General features: G+C 61.6%; 1 protein-coding gene across 6 annotated transcripts in view; it reads right to left on the reverse strand.

Annotated features, from left to right (window-relative positions):
- Positions 1–7,730: 7,730 nt before the first annotated feature.
- Positions 7,731–16,845, reverse strand: part of PC (pyruvate carboxylase) — a 242,256-nt gene continuing 233,141 nt past the window's right edge. For all 6 annotated transcript variants that reach the window (XM_050960406.1, XM_050960405.1, XM_050960407.1 and 3 more), the window contains 11 exons: positions 16,209–16,353; positions 15,586–15,675; positions 14,373–14,594; positions 13,935–14,091; positions 13,408–13,648; positions 12,783–13,032; positions 12,221–12,465; positions 11,883–12,062; positions 11,432–11,683; positions 10,334–10,474; positions 7,731–10,197 (listed from right to left, as the gene is read on the reverse strand). In XM_050960406.1, the coding sequence (XP_050816363.1) occupies positions 9,949–10,197; positions 10,334–10,474; positions 11,432–11,683; positions 11,883–12,062; positions 12,221–12,465; positions 12,783–13,032; positions 13,408–13,648; positions 13,935–14,091; positions 14,373–14,594; positions 15,586–15,675; positions 16,209–16,353 (2,172 nt within the window). In that variant the 3' untranslated portion in view covers positions 7,731–9,948. The remainder of the gene's footprint in view (positions 10,198–10,333; positions 10,475–11,431; positions 11,684–11,882; positions 12,063–12,220; positions 12,466–12,782; positions 13,033–13,407; positions 13,649–13,934; positions 14,092–14,372; positions 14,595–15,585; positions 15,676–16,208; positions 16,354–16,845) is intronic.

Consider the following 16,845-nt stretch of genomic DNA (forward strand, 5'->3'; position numbering starts at 1 on the left):
AGCCCCTCACCTACCCTCTTGCAGGGTCACCCAGAGGATTCAGGGGGCCTGGGGTCTTCGGCGGTGGGGACCGTTGCCACCAAAGACCCAGCACTTCAGCAGCGGGTCCCAGGGTGGAAAGACTCCCCGCCACAGGTCTTCGGGGCACTTTGGCGGCGGGTCTCGGAGCGGAAGGACCCCCCGCTGCCGAATTGCCACCGAAGATCCGGAGCGGAAGAAGCTCCGGAGGCCCGGGCCCCGTGAGAGTTTTCCGGGACCTCCAGAGCGAGTGAAGGACCCCGCTCCAGGGACCCCAAAAAACTCTCATGGGGGCCCCTGCGGGGCCTAGGGCCTGGGGCAAATTGCCTCACTTGCAGCCCCCTCTGAGCGGCCCTGCCCTCTTGTGGGCCCACCGTGACTGCAGCAGGGTGATGCCAAAGACCCAGCTTTCCCCCAAATACTAACTCCAAGCCCTTTAAATCTGGGGTTGGGGGTGGCTGCCTCTCCTCTTTGGGTAGATATTGGGGGACTCTGCCAATCTCCAGTGCCAAGAGGCTGGGTCGAGGGACCTGTTCCCAGCTTAGTGGGGAGCTTCCCCCCCCCAGAGGGGACCCTACATCCCACTAAACTGGGCTGCTCTAACTGCATCTGTCCTATCCCCCAACCCCTGCATGTACAGCGGTGGGGCAGTGGGTCCTGGCAGGGGTGTAGTAGGAGGTGTCGAGGTGCCAGGGCCTGGATTGTGTTTACAGTTTGGCTGTGGGAAACCAGCCAGTTTGTTAGTAATTGTGAGTTTGTATCTTTGTCTGTTTGTGAGTCTATTAAAATCAGGGAATTGAACCAGCTCTGAGCTGTGCTCCTCACTCCTGTCCAGCGGCCCTTGGCTACCCCAGCCTGCAGTTCTCCCAGTGCCCAGTGGCGTGTCCCCTCTGGCTAAGGTTTGTCTAGCTGAACATGCAGAGTCTGGCTGCTCCCCCCACCCCGCCCACTTGCCATAAACTATGGGGGTGGGAGAGGGCGATACTACCAGAATCCACAGAAAGAGAGGCAGCCAGGACCATGGGGGGCAGTAATGGAGCCAGATCAGAGACAGTAGCTATCCCACTGGTATTCCCCCACCCCCATTCCAATCAGACCCTGGGCCCCTCCAGCCTGGTATTGCCCCCGCCCCCCGGATCAGCTCCATGAGCCCATCCAGGTTGGGTCCCATCAGGGACTCCTTCAGCCTGGCAGCCCCTCCCCCTCCAAGGCCGCCCGCATTGTTGCCAGTCGCTGATTGTCCAGCTGGCTGGTTAGTCCAAGGACCGCTGGATTTTTCAGGGACCCGGCCAGGTTTGCAAACCAAGGGCTGCGTTCTGTGACAGCGGCTGGAGCCCTTCCCAGAGCAATGCCCAGTGCCAGCAATGCTGCCATCCCAAAAGAAAGGCGGCAGCGGGCCCTGCTGGCCTGGGACGTCTGTATCAGGCTCTGGCAAGCAGGGCTTTGTGCCAATGCACCCAGACCTGCCCTTAGCCCCCCCCCCATTACAAATCCCAGCTCTGTGCCAGCGTGCCTCCTGCAAAGCCTGGCTGGTGTGCAAAGAGACGGAGCCACTGCCCGCTGGCAATGTAAAGTGTCCAGTGCCTGCCCAGCTCTGGCACTGGCAGTATTAGCCGGTTGTTTGAGTGCAGCGGACCCCTGTGCCCACAAACCCCCTCCCTCCAGCAGTGGGGTCTCCCCGCCCCACCCCCTCTGATGGCTATGAGAGGGGAGCGCCCACTCAGCTTTAACTCTGCCCCTCCCCGCACATGGAGCAGGCAATTGCTGCTGTGTGGCCTCTGCACGCATGCCAGCTGCATGCCCTGTGCTAGGTGAAGCTGTATTGAGTGGTGGAAGGGTTAGTTGGCACAGCGTGGCAGTGCTGTACTTGGCCCATAAGATGAGCTGCGTGAGGGGAACGGGAGGGTGAGTGTCTCTGCCGCCCCTCCGTTGTGTATGATCAAAGACTAGAGGTGCATGAGCACTGTGCTGGGGTGTGTATCTCACCCTGGCAGTGAGAGGGTTAAGGGGAGCTAGAGAGGCCAATTAGCCCATTCTGTGGCACCTGGGCGTTTCCTCTCCGCGAAAGGCATCGCCGAGGGGCTGCAGGTAGTGCTTGGGCCCTGTCCCTGAAGGGAGGCCAGAGAACAAGTCCCTGGAGGCAGCGCACTGGGCGAGAGCCGGGGCAGACTCTTCAGTGCTTCGTGTCTGTGGCGGGAAGGGTGGGAGCAGTTGAGCTGGGCCATGGATCAGGACTCTCTGTGTGGCCTGGCCGGATGGCCAAGTCACCACCCAGCTGGCCAAAGCCCAGAGAAGAGTGAGGCAGAGGAGCTGCGATGCTGGGTCTCCCCAGGAGGAGGTGCCCTGGGCTGGTGAGTCTGTAAGAACACCCCTTGGGAGTCCCAGTGGGCCTGGCTCCAGCTCTGCATTTTGTGGGTGTTGCTAGCCGGGCCCAGGGGAGGTCTTGTACGATGGGGAGTGTCAGCAGCCAGGTGGGTGCTGGGCCTGCTCTCAGCAGCTGATGAAGGGCGAGCGGTGGTGCAGAGTTAGCAGTCGGCTGAGGGTGAAGGGGCGGATGGGTCCTGCTGGGATGCAGGAGCGGGCTGAGTGCAGTGCCATGGCCAGAAGCCCCCACTCGGTACAGCACAGAGGGTGTCTCTGGGTGCTAGGACATTGGTCACAAAGGGCCAAGTTAAGGTTGGGGGGCCATTTCCATCACCGTTCTGTGGCACTCACAGGTCGGGAAGGGACCAAGTTGGCACCGGGCGCTGCACGAAGCCAGGTCACGGCAGGGCATTCCGCAGTGCCCAGCAAGCCCCAGCTGGTGGCTATTTTCCTCCCTGAGGCTGGGCATGCGGCCCCTCCTCTCAGCCTTTGATCACCCAAGGCTGCTCCCCAGCACCGTGCACTCGCTAAGGGGGGAGTTAACCTATGAGTTGCTTCTGTCCAACTCATCAGTGTCTGGTTTCATGAGCCAGACAAGCAAAGGGCCAGCAAGGTGCCCACGAATAACAACGGGCAGAGAAAGAGCCTCTTGTTGCCAGTTGGCTGGGCTGGGCTGGGCACATCACCCAGCCCAGGGCATTGAACAATCTGGGCATCGTGACCTTCTCTGACTCACTACACTGGCGAAGTGCCCACCATGGCAGTTAGAGCCATGGAGACCACAGGGTTATAGCGGGCAGGGGGAGTGGGCACAGAAAGGAGACGTGCGCCTGTCGACTGCCCCACCACAGCAAGGCCCTGCACGTCTTGCACCTGCTCTGTGGCCCGCACCCAGGCTGAGATAATAGTCCCCATGGGTGGCTTTCCAGGCCACATGGAGTCGTAGCAGTTTAGGGCCGTTGGGCTCCATTAGCTCATCAAGGCTGAACTCCTGGATGGCACAGGCCAGAGCTTGTCACCCAGTTCTCCTTCTTGTCACTCAGTCCCCCCTCACTTGAGTTGGACGAAAGCATCTCCCAGAAGGGCAGCCAGTCTGGGCCTGGAGCCATCAGGAGATGGAGGCTCTACCATGTCCCATAGGGGCATGTGCTGATGGTTACACACCCTGTGCTGAGATGGAGTGGAGCTGAGTAAGCAAACTGCACTGAGGCACGCCTCAGCCTCCATGTCACTGCAAACAGCCCATCCTGGCACTCTTCCCCAGAGGGGCAGCAATGTACGGAGCGATCCTCAGCAAAGGCAGCTTCTCAGCCTGAAAGCCAGCTCGCTCACTGGCCTGTGGGCAAAGAGCTTGCTGGGTTGCCGATCCCAGCAGGACACATGCCCATTGGACCCATGGCACCCTCCAGGCTGGCAGTACCGACAGAGAATCTGCCCCCACAAAGCCACAACCCTTCGTGAGCTGCACGGGCCCCTGCCTGCGCTGCTGCCACATTACTAGAGCTCGGTGCCTGTGTGAGCCCCCCTATGCCCGCTGTCACCCTAGGGGCCAGAGAACTGCGCACAGGGCTTTGGGCTGGCGCCCTCTAGAGGGGACAGGCCCCCATGTCCCAGTCCCCAAGCCCCCTGAGCCAACCAGGCAGTCCACCCTGCCCTGGGGCTGGCACAGAGGGCAAAGGCTCCATCTCCCAGCTGGAATAATTTCTGTTGCTAGTAGCAATGGGAGGCAGGGGCTTGCTACAGATGGCTGCTCCCCGGGGCTGGCAGCCTCCCCGTGCATGAGCCTGAGGGGTGGCCAGCCGCCCATGAAGCGCGGGGGGCCCCTTAGGTGGAGTTTACTTTACCAGCCCACTGGAAGAGTGGGTGAAGGGGGCAGCATTCAGAACAGTGCAAAGGGCTGGCAAGGCTCCTGGGGCGGGGTGTACTGGGCTGGCTGTGTATGGGATGGATGTATAAGGCTTTAAAACCCGATTTGAGGCCTTTGGTAGCTCAGCCAGAAGTGCTGGGCCCATTGCAGACGTGGGTCAGTGCGGTTCTGTGGCCTGCGATGTGCAGATCAGACCAGATGAGCACCATGGTCCCTTCTGGCCTTGCAGTCTATGAGCCTATGCTGGGTGGGACGGAGCAGCAGTGGTGGGACGGGGCTAGGCGTGTGTGTGGGGGGATGGGGGGCTAGATGGAGGTGTGTCTATGGGGCTAGAGGGGTGGGTGGAGCAGATAGATATAGAGAGGGGTGTGTATGGGGCTAGAAAGAGCAGGATGCAAGGGGCTGGAGAGGTGAGCTAATCAATGCGTCAAGCACTCCCAGTGGAGGAAATGCCAGGCTAAAGGGTCTCTGTTACACTGGCCCTGGCAGTCGTCCTTGCCATGAGTCATATCCAACCGGGTCATCACTAGGCACTGAACTAAAATCTTTACAGCCACAGCCCAGACCTTGGCCTCTTGAGCTAAAGGAGTCGCAGAAGTAGGTTGTTAGCTTCTGTATCGCCCAGACTGCCCAAGGAGGGCAGCTCGCTCTCACTCACCCACCTATTTGTGACAAGGTTGGGCATTTGGACTCCTGGCTTCTAGCCTCAGCTCAGGACAGGGCCGGCTCCAGGGTTTTTGCCCCCCCAGCCCAAGCAGCGGGGAAAAAACAAAAAAAAAGCCGTGATTGCGGTCGGCGGCACTTTGGCAGCAGCTCAACTGCGCCGCTTCATTCCTCGGCGGCAATTCGTTGGCAGGTCCTTCCCTCCGAGAGGGACCAAGGGACCTGCCGCCGAATTGCCGCCAAAGAGCCGGACGTGCCGCTCCTTCCCCTTGGCCGCCCCAGGCACCTGCTTGCTGGGCGGGGGCGGGGTTGTTGCTCCCTATCTGGTACTGGGCCAAACCCGGCTGTGGGTTTGTCCGGTATCAGCCAGGGGACACTGTCTTTACCAGTGCACCGCTCATCCTGGGGCGTGGCCTCCCATGCGTGGGTCTAGGCCATTTCAGCAACATGTTCCCGGACCCTGCGTGGCCACTCTAGGGAGTCGGGCTGTCACCCGAGCTCCAAGTGCAGCTGTACCCAGGCGCTGAAAGCCAAGGGGGCTCCCAGCCCAGCATGGCTGGCTAAGCCTAGGCGACCCTTCAAGTGTAGGCTGCCAGAGCTGTGTTGCTCAGACACATCCACAGCTGTGGGACGGAGCTCTGCCCACCTGACCCTGGTGCAGCCTCAGCTGGATGCATGCTGGGGCCGTTGGCAGCCTGGGCTCTCACTTGCGCTTGGACCTTCACCACGCTGCCCTGAGAGCTCCCCAAGGAGCTTTGCCAAGGAACCAATACACTTCAGCTTGCTCTGAGCAGGCTGCGCTGTGTCCTGGCAGAGCCTCCCCCGGGTGCGTGGCTCCCTGAAGTGTGCTGTGCCGAGCGCACAGTGTGATACGGGGGCTGGAGCCAGCAGGCTGGGTCATGGAGCTGAAGAGCTGCAGAGCTCACCCTCGTGGGTGCCTAAGTGGTGGGCTGGGCAGAGGCGTGGGGATCCTGCTGCAGGCCGGTGCAGAGGCCAGGGTAGCACATGCCCTGTCAATCAGGGACAGCCTTGAGAGTGGCAGCGCGGTACAGTGGAGTGACTGATGTGGTAATGTGTGTGTGTGTGTGTTTATTGGCCTCCCACTAACATGGGTTTGGAAGCGAACTATTATCCGCAGAGAGTAGAAAAGGGGAGGCCAGGCCCATGATCTCCTAGCCCAAAGCCCGTCTCCTAGGCCCTAGGCAGGGTGGGTCAGTCCTAGGCCAGAGTGATGGAGCTGAGAGTCATGCGGCAGGCACAGCTGCAGAGTATTGTATTAATTCTCTTAACGCACAAAAGGAGCTGAATTATTAATGACCCCGGCAGCGTAACGAGCTGGTGGTAGCGGCTCAAGGAGCTGCCATGCCAGATTGCAATGTCCTTCAGACATTAGCGCCAACCCCTGTTCCCCAGCCGGGGGCTCCTGCCACACTCTGCACGTTAACACACATCTCCCCTGGTGCTGAGACATGGCTGCTTCTGGAGTGGGGGGCACGGGCTGTTTACACAGAGATCTCTTGCCTGGTGCTGAGATACAGCCTCCTGTGGGGTGGGGTGCGGTGGGGGGGTGTTTATTCCGGGGGCCTGCTGTGGAATGCCCCAGCTAGTAACACCCGGGCAGCATTTCACTAAAGCATCTCTGCCCAGCACCAGGCACCTCTCTGGGTTTGGAGCCAGCAGCCTCAGGGCTGAGCTGAGACCTGGCACCTCATGCAGCAGCCAGGCGCCCTGGTCCTGGGGACATGACTTAATGCCAGTCGGTTGGTGTGCGGGGTGAAGGGAGCCCCCATCTGGTCAGTGTCAGCAGTGCTGCCTGGAGGATGTAAGTACCAGTTGGTCTGCAGGTACCCACAGGGTCTGTCTGGGGGACGGCGCCCTGTATTCAATCCCCTGCCCTCCCTAAATCAGCCCCCCCCCGGCCCAGCTCAGAGACATCCCCCCAGAGGGGAAAGACCCCATGACTCATTCCCCTCCCCCCGCCCCGATTCCATGTAATCTCACCCTAGCTCGCTAGGCTTCCTGAGCTGACAGCAGCACGTTCTATTTGCATAGCAGCTACTTGTAAGCCACGATTTTCCTTTCGGAAGGGAGCAGGGCCGGGGCTACCGTTTAGGCAGCCTAGGCAATCGCCTAGAGCGCCAGAATAATTGGTGGGCGCCGTTTTGCCGGAGGGGGTGGAAGGCGGCTCTGGTGGAGCTGCTGCAGTCGTGCCTGCGGACGGTCGGCTCCTCATGTGGCTCTGGTGGACCGCCTGCAGGCACCACTGTGGCAACTCCACCAGAGCCACGGAGCACCAGACCCTCCGCAGGCACCACTGCGGCAGCGCCACCGGAGCCACAGAGCACCGGACCCTCCGCAGGCACCACTGCGGCAGCGCCACCGGAGCCACGGAGCACCGGACCCTCCGCAGGCACCACTGCGGCAGCTCCAGTGGAGCCGCAGGACCAGCCCGCGGGGCGGCGAAATTGCCGTCCGCCTAGGGTGCTCAAACCCCTAGCGCCGGTCCTGGATGGGAGGGTGTGAATTTTGAACATGGAGGCTGGAGTCAAAGGGAGAGTGATGCTGCGCCATCTGCACCCGCTGTCCCTGCTATCTCAGCCCTGGACACTCTCCCCCCACAGCTCTGCTGGTGCCCCTTAGCCCTGCCCAACAAAACCTTGCTGGTTGGGACTGATGGGCTTTGGCTGAGTGGGGTGCACCCCACAGCCAGTGCTCCCCATACACAGGCAGCCACAGAGCGGCAGTTTGGAGTTTCTCCAGCAGGGGGCAGGCTGCCCCCAATTCTCTGGTCTTGTCACAAACTCAGCCAGGCCAGCAGTGAGCGGTTAGTGAGATGAGTTTTATTGCCCAGCCGGGGCCGGCCCCTCAAGCACCCCGAGTCACTGAGTCCTTCCCAAAATGGCCTTGACCCTTCCAGCCCAATGGGGCGCTGGGGAGGGGCCCTAACGGAATCCCGCTTGGCAGCTCCGGCACCGCAGACTGTCCTCACGGATGTGAGGTTTGTTCCCTTGCCCTCAGGCAGGGGGGAAGGGATCTCACCCCCTTCCCCCAGCTCTGGGCAAACAACCCTGTAAACATCTGACACCCCTCCCCCCCCCCAAAACCCAGCATGATTGCTTTGGTCGCTACCCACTGGGTGCCCTCTCTCACCACCTCTCCGTGCGGTGCCCCCATGGAATGCCCCATCCAGATCGACACGAGGCTTGGGGTCTCCGGGAGCAGGGGCGGGGGCAATCCATGGCTGGTCATACCCCTGAGTCCCCCTCTGCTCTGAAGGGGGGAGGGGCGTACGTATTTGGGGGCAGGGATTGGCAGTTAAGACAACAAAAAAGAAACCTGATTGCGCGTTAGACTAGCCCAGGGTTCAAGCAGCAAGAGGAGCCTCCTAGCTGAGGGGGTCCCCTGAGACAGCATTGCAGGGGAAAGGAGCCCCTCCCCCCTGCAGCTGGGGGCAGGACCCAGGAGCTCCGGTGGGGCACTGTTCTGCCTCAAGGGAGAAAGGGGTCATGGTTGAGCTGGGGGGAGGGCACAGCAGCTATTGAAGGGTATACAAAGCAGTGGCAGCCTGTGGGGAAGGTGTCCCCCTGAGTTGGGGGGTACCTGGGCTGGAGGCGCAGGGGGACAGCACCCCCACATGGTGCAGGAGGGTAACTGGACTGGATGGGGCAGCGCCTCCCGGCTGTTGATGGGTATAATGCAATTGGCAGCAAAGTAAGTGGGATGGGTGGGGACAGCACCTCTCCCCCCGGCAATGCTTAGCCTCTGGGATCAGATGCCCTCTGGTGGAGGCAGGGGGAACTGCACCCCTAGGCTGCATGATGCTGACACACACGTGGGACTTCTTTGTAGAGTTATGAACTATCTGGGTGGCTCCAGACTGGCCACTCTGCATCGCTGCCCTCTGTGGGGAATAAGCTGATTGTGTCCGCGGGCTGAGGAGCTAAGGGAAGGGCTCTGCCATGCGTGCTGCCTGGGCTGGAACCGGACCGGACTGCAATAGACACAAATGGAAGGCCCTGCATTGGCAAGGGCCTGCCAATGGGCCCACAGGACCCTGCACGGCCAATAGCAGCTGAGAGCAGGGACTCCCTCCAGCACTCTGCAGGGAGGCAGAGGCCAAAGACCTGGAGCCGGAAACAAAGGGAGAACAGGGGTGAGCAGCAGGGACAGAGAGCAAAACGGTCTCAGGGCAGCAGGACATGCCCAGAGGATTCAGGGGGCCTGGGGCAAAGCAATTTCGGGGGCCCCTTCCATAAACAAAAAGTTGCAATACTATAGAATACTATATTCTCGTGGGGGGCCCCCGTGAGGCCCAGGGCCTGGGGCAAATTGCCCCACTTGCCTCCGCCCTCTGGGCAGCCCTGCACGCTGGGGGTCCTGGCTCCCACCAACACAGGATCTGGCTGAGGACCCTGCGATGCTGGATCCCAGGTGACTAATCAATGCTCCCTCGGCCTGGCCAGGCTTTGCTGCAGATCCTCCCTGGGCGCATCGCTCCCGGAGAAGGGAGAGTCTCTACAGCAGTCTGATTGCAGCTGGACTTGCTGGAGCTCACGGGGGGAGCTGGGGGGCTGGCACCCAAAGGCCCAGTCCTGGAGTTGCTGAGGCCTCATGGGTGCCAGGGGAAAGTGTGGGTCTGGCACACCAATGGGGTCACAGCCAAAAGACTGTGTAAAGACTGGGGCACAACACAGTCCTGTCAATCCATGACGCGTGCACAGACACCCCGTGGCGGCGGCAGAAGGCATTGCACACCAGGCTGCATGAGCCACAGGCTCCCCTCCCTGATGGCGGTGGAAGGAACTGCACTTCCCCCAGGTGCGTGACTCTGAGGCTAAGCAGGACTCCGATGGGGATTGCAGGACTGGGTGAGGGGAGAGAAAGAAGCTGGTGCATCTCCTGCAAGCAAAGGGTTAAAAGTGGGCGTGGCATGCCCTTAAAGTGACAGTGTGCCGGCTGCCTCCGACACATAGGGGGCAGGTCTCTGTCCGGGATGGGGGAGGGGAAGCAGAATGCAGCGGGGGAGGAGGCGAGGCCTATTCGATTTCCAGGATGAGGTCATCCCCCTCTAGGTTCATGTCCGGTTTGACATAGATCTTTTTGACGGTGCCGGCCACGGGGGAGTTGACCACGGTCTCCATCTTCATGGCACTGAGCACACAGAGGGGCTGCCCCTTGTCGACCTTTGCCCCCTCCTCCACCTTGATGTCGATGACCTTGCCGGGCATGGGGGCCCCAATCTGGCCCTTGATGTCCTTCAACACCTTGGGGTGGAAATGCATCTCCTGGGGGGCGGGGCAGAGAGACAAGGTTAGTCAACACATCTCATGCAACAAGGCCTTAGATTGGGTCAGACCTGTGTGCCCAGCCCGCAATATCAGACCAGAGTCTCTTCCAGCCCAGTATCTACTCCCTTGGCACCTTCATGGCTTGTGTGTCCTTGACCAGGATGGAGCGCAGCTGCCCATTGAGTTCGAAGAAGACCTCACGTTGGCCAGCCCGGTTCAGGTCTCCCAGTGCGAGGGCTTTGATGTGCAGGGTCTTTCCACGTTCCAGCTCGACCTGCAGGGGGAGACAGAGCGTGGTGAGGCCCCCAGGGTTTCCTGACCCTGCAGAGAGTTGGGAGTCCATCACTCCCCGGGAGGGGCGCTGCCTTGAGTGTAACTGACACAGTGATGTTTCCAGAATCTGCAGAGAGCCTGAGCTGATCACTCCGAGAATGGGGAGCCACCCCACCTGGAACTCCTCCCAGTGTCCCACTGATCCCAAAGGTCCCCCAAACATAGGGCTTGATAGACTTCCTTAACCCTACACAGGACCGGCGCTAAGGTTTTGAGCGCCCTAGGCGGACGGCAATTTCACCACCCCACGCGCTGGTCCCGCGGCTCCGGTGGAGCTGCCGCAGTGGTGCCTGCGGGAGATCCACCGGAGCCGCGCGAGCAGCCGACCGTCCGCAGGCACGACTGCGGCAGCTCCACGGGAGCTGCCTGCCGCCCCCTCCGGATACCCTGGGCTGCCGGCTGCCGCAGCGGCGCCCTGACCCGGGGGACACCCTGGACTGCGGGCTGCCGCGGAGGCGCCCAGACCCAGGGGACACCCTGGACTGCGGGCTGCTGCGGAGGTGCCCAGACCCAGGGGACACCCTGGACTGCGGGCTGCCGCGGAGGCGCCCTGACCCAGAGGACACCCTGGGCTGCCGGCTGCCACCAGCAGCTCAGACTCCCTCTCTGTCCCAGCAGCAGTGGATGCTCAACCATTAAAAAAAAAATTTGGGGGCGCTTTTTGGCGCTCTCAAATCTCAGCGCCCTAGGCAACCGCCTAGTCCGCCTAAATGGTTGCACCGGCCCTGACCCTACACCCCACAATCCCCAACCCTCCCGCTTCAAACTTCTCTTCAGGCTCCCCTGGCTCCTACTCCCAGGTCCAACCAGCCCCCCCCAGAACCTTATGTCCCCCCAGACAGCCCAGGGTGCAGTTCTCCCCACCCTGCTCTGGTCCCTCCCACCCTAACTCGCACACCTCGAACTCCTCGGCTATCTTGGGTCCCTCCAAGAAGAGGCGGGTGCTGAGGCACTCGACGGGGCCAAAGGTGGCCGTGAACTCCTTGAACTCGTCGAACACCTTGGGGTACATGGCGGCTGAGAGCACGTCCTCGGGGGTGATCTCCTCCTCCTGGTGCCGCGTGCGCAGCTCCTTCTCCAGCTGCTGGAAGTCCAGGGCAGGCAGCGAGGCCCCCGGGCGCCCCTCGATGCGGGGCAGGTCCTTCAGCACCTGGGGGGAGAATGTCAGGATTCCATGCTCGGGGGCTGGAGCAATGGGAGCCCAGGGAAGAGGATACTCCCCCCCATGGCTCACCTTGTAGTGAAAGGGCTCAGGGAGGTCCCAGCGGAGGAACCTGATCTAGCCCTGCCCCCTCCCCACGTGCCTGGGATTCCCCTGCAGCCCCACCCCACCCATTGCCCAGCCCCACCTTGGAGCGGAAGGGCTCAGGGAAGCCCCCGTAGGGAATCCCGATGAAGCCCTGTAGGAACTCCACCACAGAGAGCGGGAAGGAGAGCTCGTCTGCCATGGCCTCCACTTCCTGCCGCGACAGGTTGTTCTGCACCATGAACTGCGCCAGGTCCCCCACGATCTTCGATGACGGCGTCACCTGCATGGGCGGGAGACAGGTCAGTGCGGGCAGGCCCCTGTACTGGGACTGGTTGGAACTGGCGCCCCCTAAAGGGGAAAAGTCCCATGTCCCATTCCCCACCCTCCTGAGCCAGCCAGGCCCCCTGGTGACCCTAGAGCACTGTGAGCAGCTCTGACCTTGATGAGATCCCCCAGCAGCTTGTTGGCTTCGACATAGGCCTTCTTGACCTGCTTGAACTTGTTGCCCAGCCCCATGCTGTGGGCCTGGAAGTGCAGGTTGGTGTACTGGCCACCTGGGATCTCGTTCTCATACACGTCAGCGTTGCCTGACTTCATGGTGGCCGTGCAGTCGAAGGCGGCGTACAGGCCCCGTGCCATCTCCCAGTACTCGCTGTAGTCAAAAACCTTCTCCATCTGGATGCCTGAGGCAGGGGAGAGGGAGGAGATGAGGCTCATCCGGGCTGCAGGGGTTGGACTTGGCCCACCCTAGCGGGTGGGACAGAGGTGGGGCTCTGGGACAATCCACCACCCTGAGATCTGGGCTCCACAGAGCATGGGGGCAGAGCTGGGCCATGCATCACTCTGGCGCTTTGGCCTAGCCCATCTCATGATGTTCTTAGACTGGACTGGGGCAGATGCTTTGTCTGACTCTGCACCCTCCCTGCTCTAAGCACTAGATCCCCTTCCCCTCCCAGAGCCAGGTGTAGAGCCCAGGGGCCCTGGCTTCTGCGGCTAGTACCTGTGTCCTGGCTGGTGCCCCGGGTGCAGGCCACCAAGGCGCCCATGCTGGGCTGCGAGGTCATGCCGGACATGGCGTCCACTGCCACATCGACGATGTCAGCGCCGGCGGCGGCGCAGGCTAGCATGGAGGCCACACCCGCCCCGGAGGTGTCGTGGGTGTGGATGTGGATGGGCATCTCGGGGAAGCGCTGGCGCAGCGCCCCCACCAGCAGCTCCGAGGCACGCGGCTTCAGCAGCCCAGCCATGTCCTGCAAGGGAGGAGAGGGCTGAGCGTAGGCGTCGAGGGCAGGAACAGGAGGAGGGTGGGGGAGGGGTGAACGGGGTAGGGAGCAGGGAAGGTGCAGGGGAAACCAGGTGTGTGTGTGGTGGGGGGCAGAGACATGGGCAGGTGCTGTGGGAGTGGAGGGGGGAAGGCTGGGGCAGGAGGGAGATAGAAAGGCAAGTAAGGCAGGGCAAGCGAGCTCCGGACACCCTTCCCCATGCCATGATGCCCCCCAAAGGATGGCATCTCAGTCCATGATGTCCTGGGCTATGGGTCGCCCCCGCCGGGCTCTGGTCCCCAGTGCTGCCAGTGCCCCCACCCGCAGCCCCCAGCTACCCCAGTCCTGGGCTCCCCTAGGTACCTTGATGCAGAGGATGTGGGTCCCAGCTTTCACCAGCTCCTCGGCCAGCTGGACATAGTATTCCAGGGTGTATTTGGTGCGGGTGGGGTCGGCCACGTCTCCCGTGTAGGAGATTGCAGCCTCCACCACCCCCCCGGCTTGCCCCGCTGCCTCCATTCCCAGCAGCATGTTGGGCAGGTAATTGAGCGAATCGAAGACCCGGAAGATGTCCATGCCGTTCTCCTTTGCCACTTCACAGAACCTGCAGGACCACGGTCACCCGGTGAGTCCCGGGGGAGAAGGATCCCCATGGGGACAGGGTGCCAGGCCCCCCCATATAGAGTTTTCCTTGCTGACCCACCCCACAAGTCTGGCGTCAGGGTGAGTCAGCCAGGTGACTCTGGAATCCCACCCCCCTTTTCTCATCCCCTCCCCTGGGGGTCTGAAGCCCTGACCCTCAGTCCTTCCCCACGGCTCTCTGCTATCCGAGGCTTGAGCGCCCCTGCCCAGCCTGGCTGACGCCCTGTCAGCCCACCCCACCAGCTCACTTGAAGACGGAGTTGTCGGGGTAGTTGGTGTACCCCACGGCGTTGGCCCCCCGCAGCAGCATCTGGAAGGGGATGTTGGGGATAAGCTCACGGAGCTCCTGCAGCCGCTGCCACGGGCACTCGTACAGGAAACGCATGGCGACGTCAAATGTGGCACCTGGGGGGCAGGGCAGAGAGGTGAGTAGGTGTGACCTGCCCCCACCACTGGTGTTACCAGTGGGTGTTCCCTAGAGGGGAAAGGCCTGTGTCTCATTCCCCACCCCCCAGGGGACAGCCAGTTCCCTTCCCTGGGGCTGGATCAGAGCCAGTGGTCCCTAGAGGGGAAAGGCCCCATGTCCATTCCCTGCTGTCCCCTGGAGCCAACCAGTCCCCCTGCCCTAGGGCTGGATCAGAGCCAGCGGCCCCTAGAGGGGAAAGGTCCCGTGTCCTGCTCTTTACCTCCCCAGTTCTCAATGCTGAAGAGGTTGTTGAAGTTGTGGGCCACGAAGGGTGAGATCTTCTTGAGGTCATGTGTGCGGACGCGGGTGGCCAGCAGGGACTGGTGAGCATCCCGGAAGGTCGTGTCCATGAGCAGCAGCCCACGGTGCTGCCTCACGGCCTTGGCAAAGCCCTGGGGACCCTCCCGGAGCAGGATATCTCGGAAGCCAGTAGGGGGGTCACCTGAAAAGTGGGAGGCAGATTCCATTGCTGTAGGGTTGCAGAGAAACTCCCCCCCCCCCCACTGCTCACTGCAGCCCCGCAAGGTGCTGTTACTTACACTCAGAACTGATCGCGCTAGGGGGCGCTGTGCTGCAAGGAGTGGGGTGGGGATGCAATGGGGGGGCTCTCCCTTACAGTCAGCGACTGACCCCAGCGTCATGCTAGAGGGCGCCAGGAGAGGGGTCCCTGTATAAACAGCCCTTGCACCGCACCCCACCCCAGAGGTGGCTGCATCTCAGCACCGGGACGGGGATCCCTGTATATGACGTGCTCTGTGGGACTGATGCCTGGTAAATCTTTTCTGACTTCAGCAAGTCTGGGACCAGCTCTGTGAGATGGATTGGACAGCTGAGCCATGGGCCTGAGGTTCTCAGCGCGTGTGACCGATGCGCAGGGCTGGCTTTAATTAGCCAGGATGGCAGCCACGTCGGGTTATTATCACTGTTTATTTCTTTGTCTGCTGCTGATCCTCAGCCTGAACCAGGCATTACGAGAATGAACAACGGGGGCTTACATCTCATTAAGGTTCTCCCAAGCAGGAGCTGATAGACCCTTAAGTGCTCCCTCCCTGGGCCAGGGAGCAGCCTGGAGGAGAATACAGCACAGCTAATGCTTTGCTGGGCAGCCCGGCAAATGGGGCAGGCAGCCACCAAACTGGGAGCGCTGACTCCCAGCCCTCCCCTCACCAATCCACTAGACCCCACTGCCCACCCAAGGGAAGAACAGGGCACAGAAAGGCCCTGACTCCTGGGAGCCGGGGAGGAAGTGGAGTCCAGCCACAAGGGCAGAAGGGAGGGCACGTGGCACAGGGAACCCAGGCATCCTGCTCCCCCTTACTCCATCCATGGGGAATGGAATGGGATAGGGCCATCGTGTGGGGGAGGGGCCCCGTGGGCAGCAGACCCGACAAGTGGGAGGTGCCGGGGGTGGGGCAGAAGAGGAGGGGACTCACCCAAAGGCACAGTGGGCACGACAGGATCAATGGGGGATGGGCGGGCCTTGACAGGGATGGGCGTGATGGGGCCGTTGACCATCACATGGCCTGGAGAGAGAATGTCAGAGTTAGAGAGCACAGCGCATGGAACACGTATCCCGCCTCCCGCCATACCAGCTGGTGATCCTGACCCGGGGCCCACCCCACAGTACCAGCCAGGGAACCCACCCATGGCCCTCATGCTACGGAACCAGCTGGTGATCCCAGCCCTGAGCCTGACGCCGTGGCACAGGATGGACATTGTACCCATGGCCCTGATCCGTGGTACTGGATGGGGACTCCGCCCCCTGGGGCCAAGCCCTCAGTACTGGATGTGCACCCCACAGATGGCCCAGCTGAGGACCCTGCCTTCTGGGCGGCTCCTGCCTTCTGGGCCTACCCCACAGTGCCAGTTGGGGATCCTGCCCCTGTGGTCGGACGTCATGGTACCAGCCGGGGACCCCACCTATGGCCCTATGGTACCAGCTGGGGACCCTATGCCTTGAGCCTGACCCCGCAGTACCAGAAAGGGACCCTGCTCGGGTCTGGCTGGGGATCCCACCCATTGGCCTGAGCCTGTGGTTCCAGCTTGGGGCCCGTACCCAGATAATGTAGCAGCTTCTGGGCCCTGTTCTGGCCCGGGCGCAGATTGAAGAGCTCAGGGTTCTCGTCGATGAACTGTGTGTCCACCGTGCCCCGCAGGAACTGGTCATTGCTCAGCACGTTTTGCAGGAAGGGGATGTTGGTCTGGGAACAAACAGTAACAGGCTATCAGCATGGCTCTGGCATCCTGTGGGTTAAATCCAGGCATTAACCCTTCCCCTCCTGGCCCCAGCAAGCCCGGGCCCAGAGCTGGATGCTAGGATGGAGGAGATGAGACCTAGCGCTATCTATGCGGGGGCTTTGGTTGGCTTCACTACCTTTCCCCAGGGTGTGAATTTTGTCACCCCCTCCCCCATCGAGGTTGAGCTACATTTTAGGTGCAGACCAGGCCTGAGGCTCCGAAAGGGAGGGAGTTGCCTCGATTGTTACTGACACAGTGATGCTGCCTGAGTCTGCAGGGAGCCTGAGCTGATTGCTCACAGCTGCACCAAGTGCTACTGAGTCAGCCGCCTTCCTTCCCCAAGGGATTATGTCCTGGCCTGCTGCCAGGGTAATGTACACCAGGAGAGGCGCTCCAGAGAAGTTACGCCTGTGTAGCTGGTTATTAAAGCCTCTTACTCCCTTTGAATCAAATAT

Source organism: Gopherus flavomarginatus, chromosome 6, assembly GCF_025201925.1.
Source record: "Gopherus flavomarginatus isolate rGopFla2 chromosome 6, rGopFla2.mat.asm, whole genome shotgun sequence".
NCBI classification, from domain to species: domain Eukaryota; kingdom Metazoa; phylum Chordata; order Testudines; family Testudinidae; genus Gopherus; species Gopherus flavomarginatus.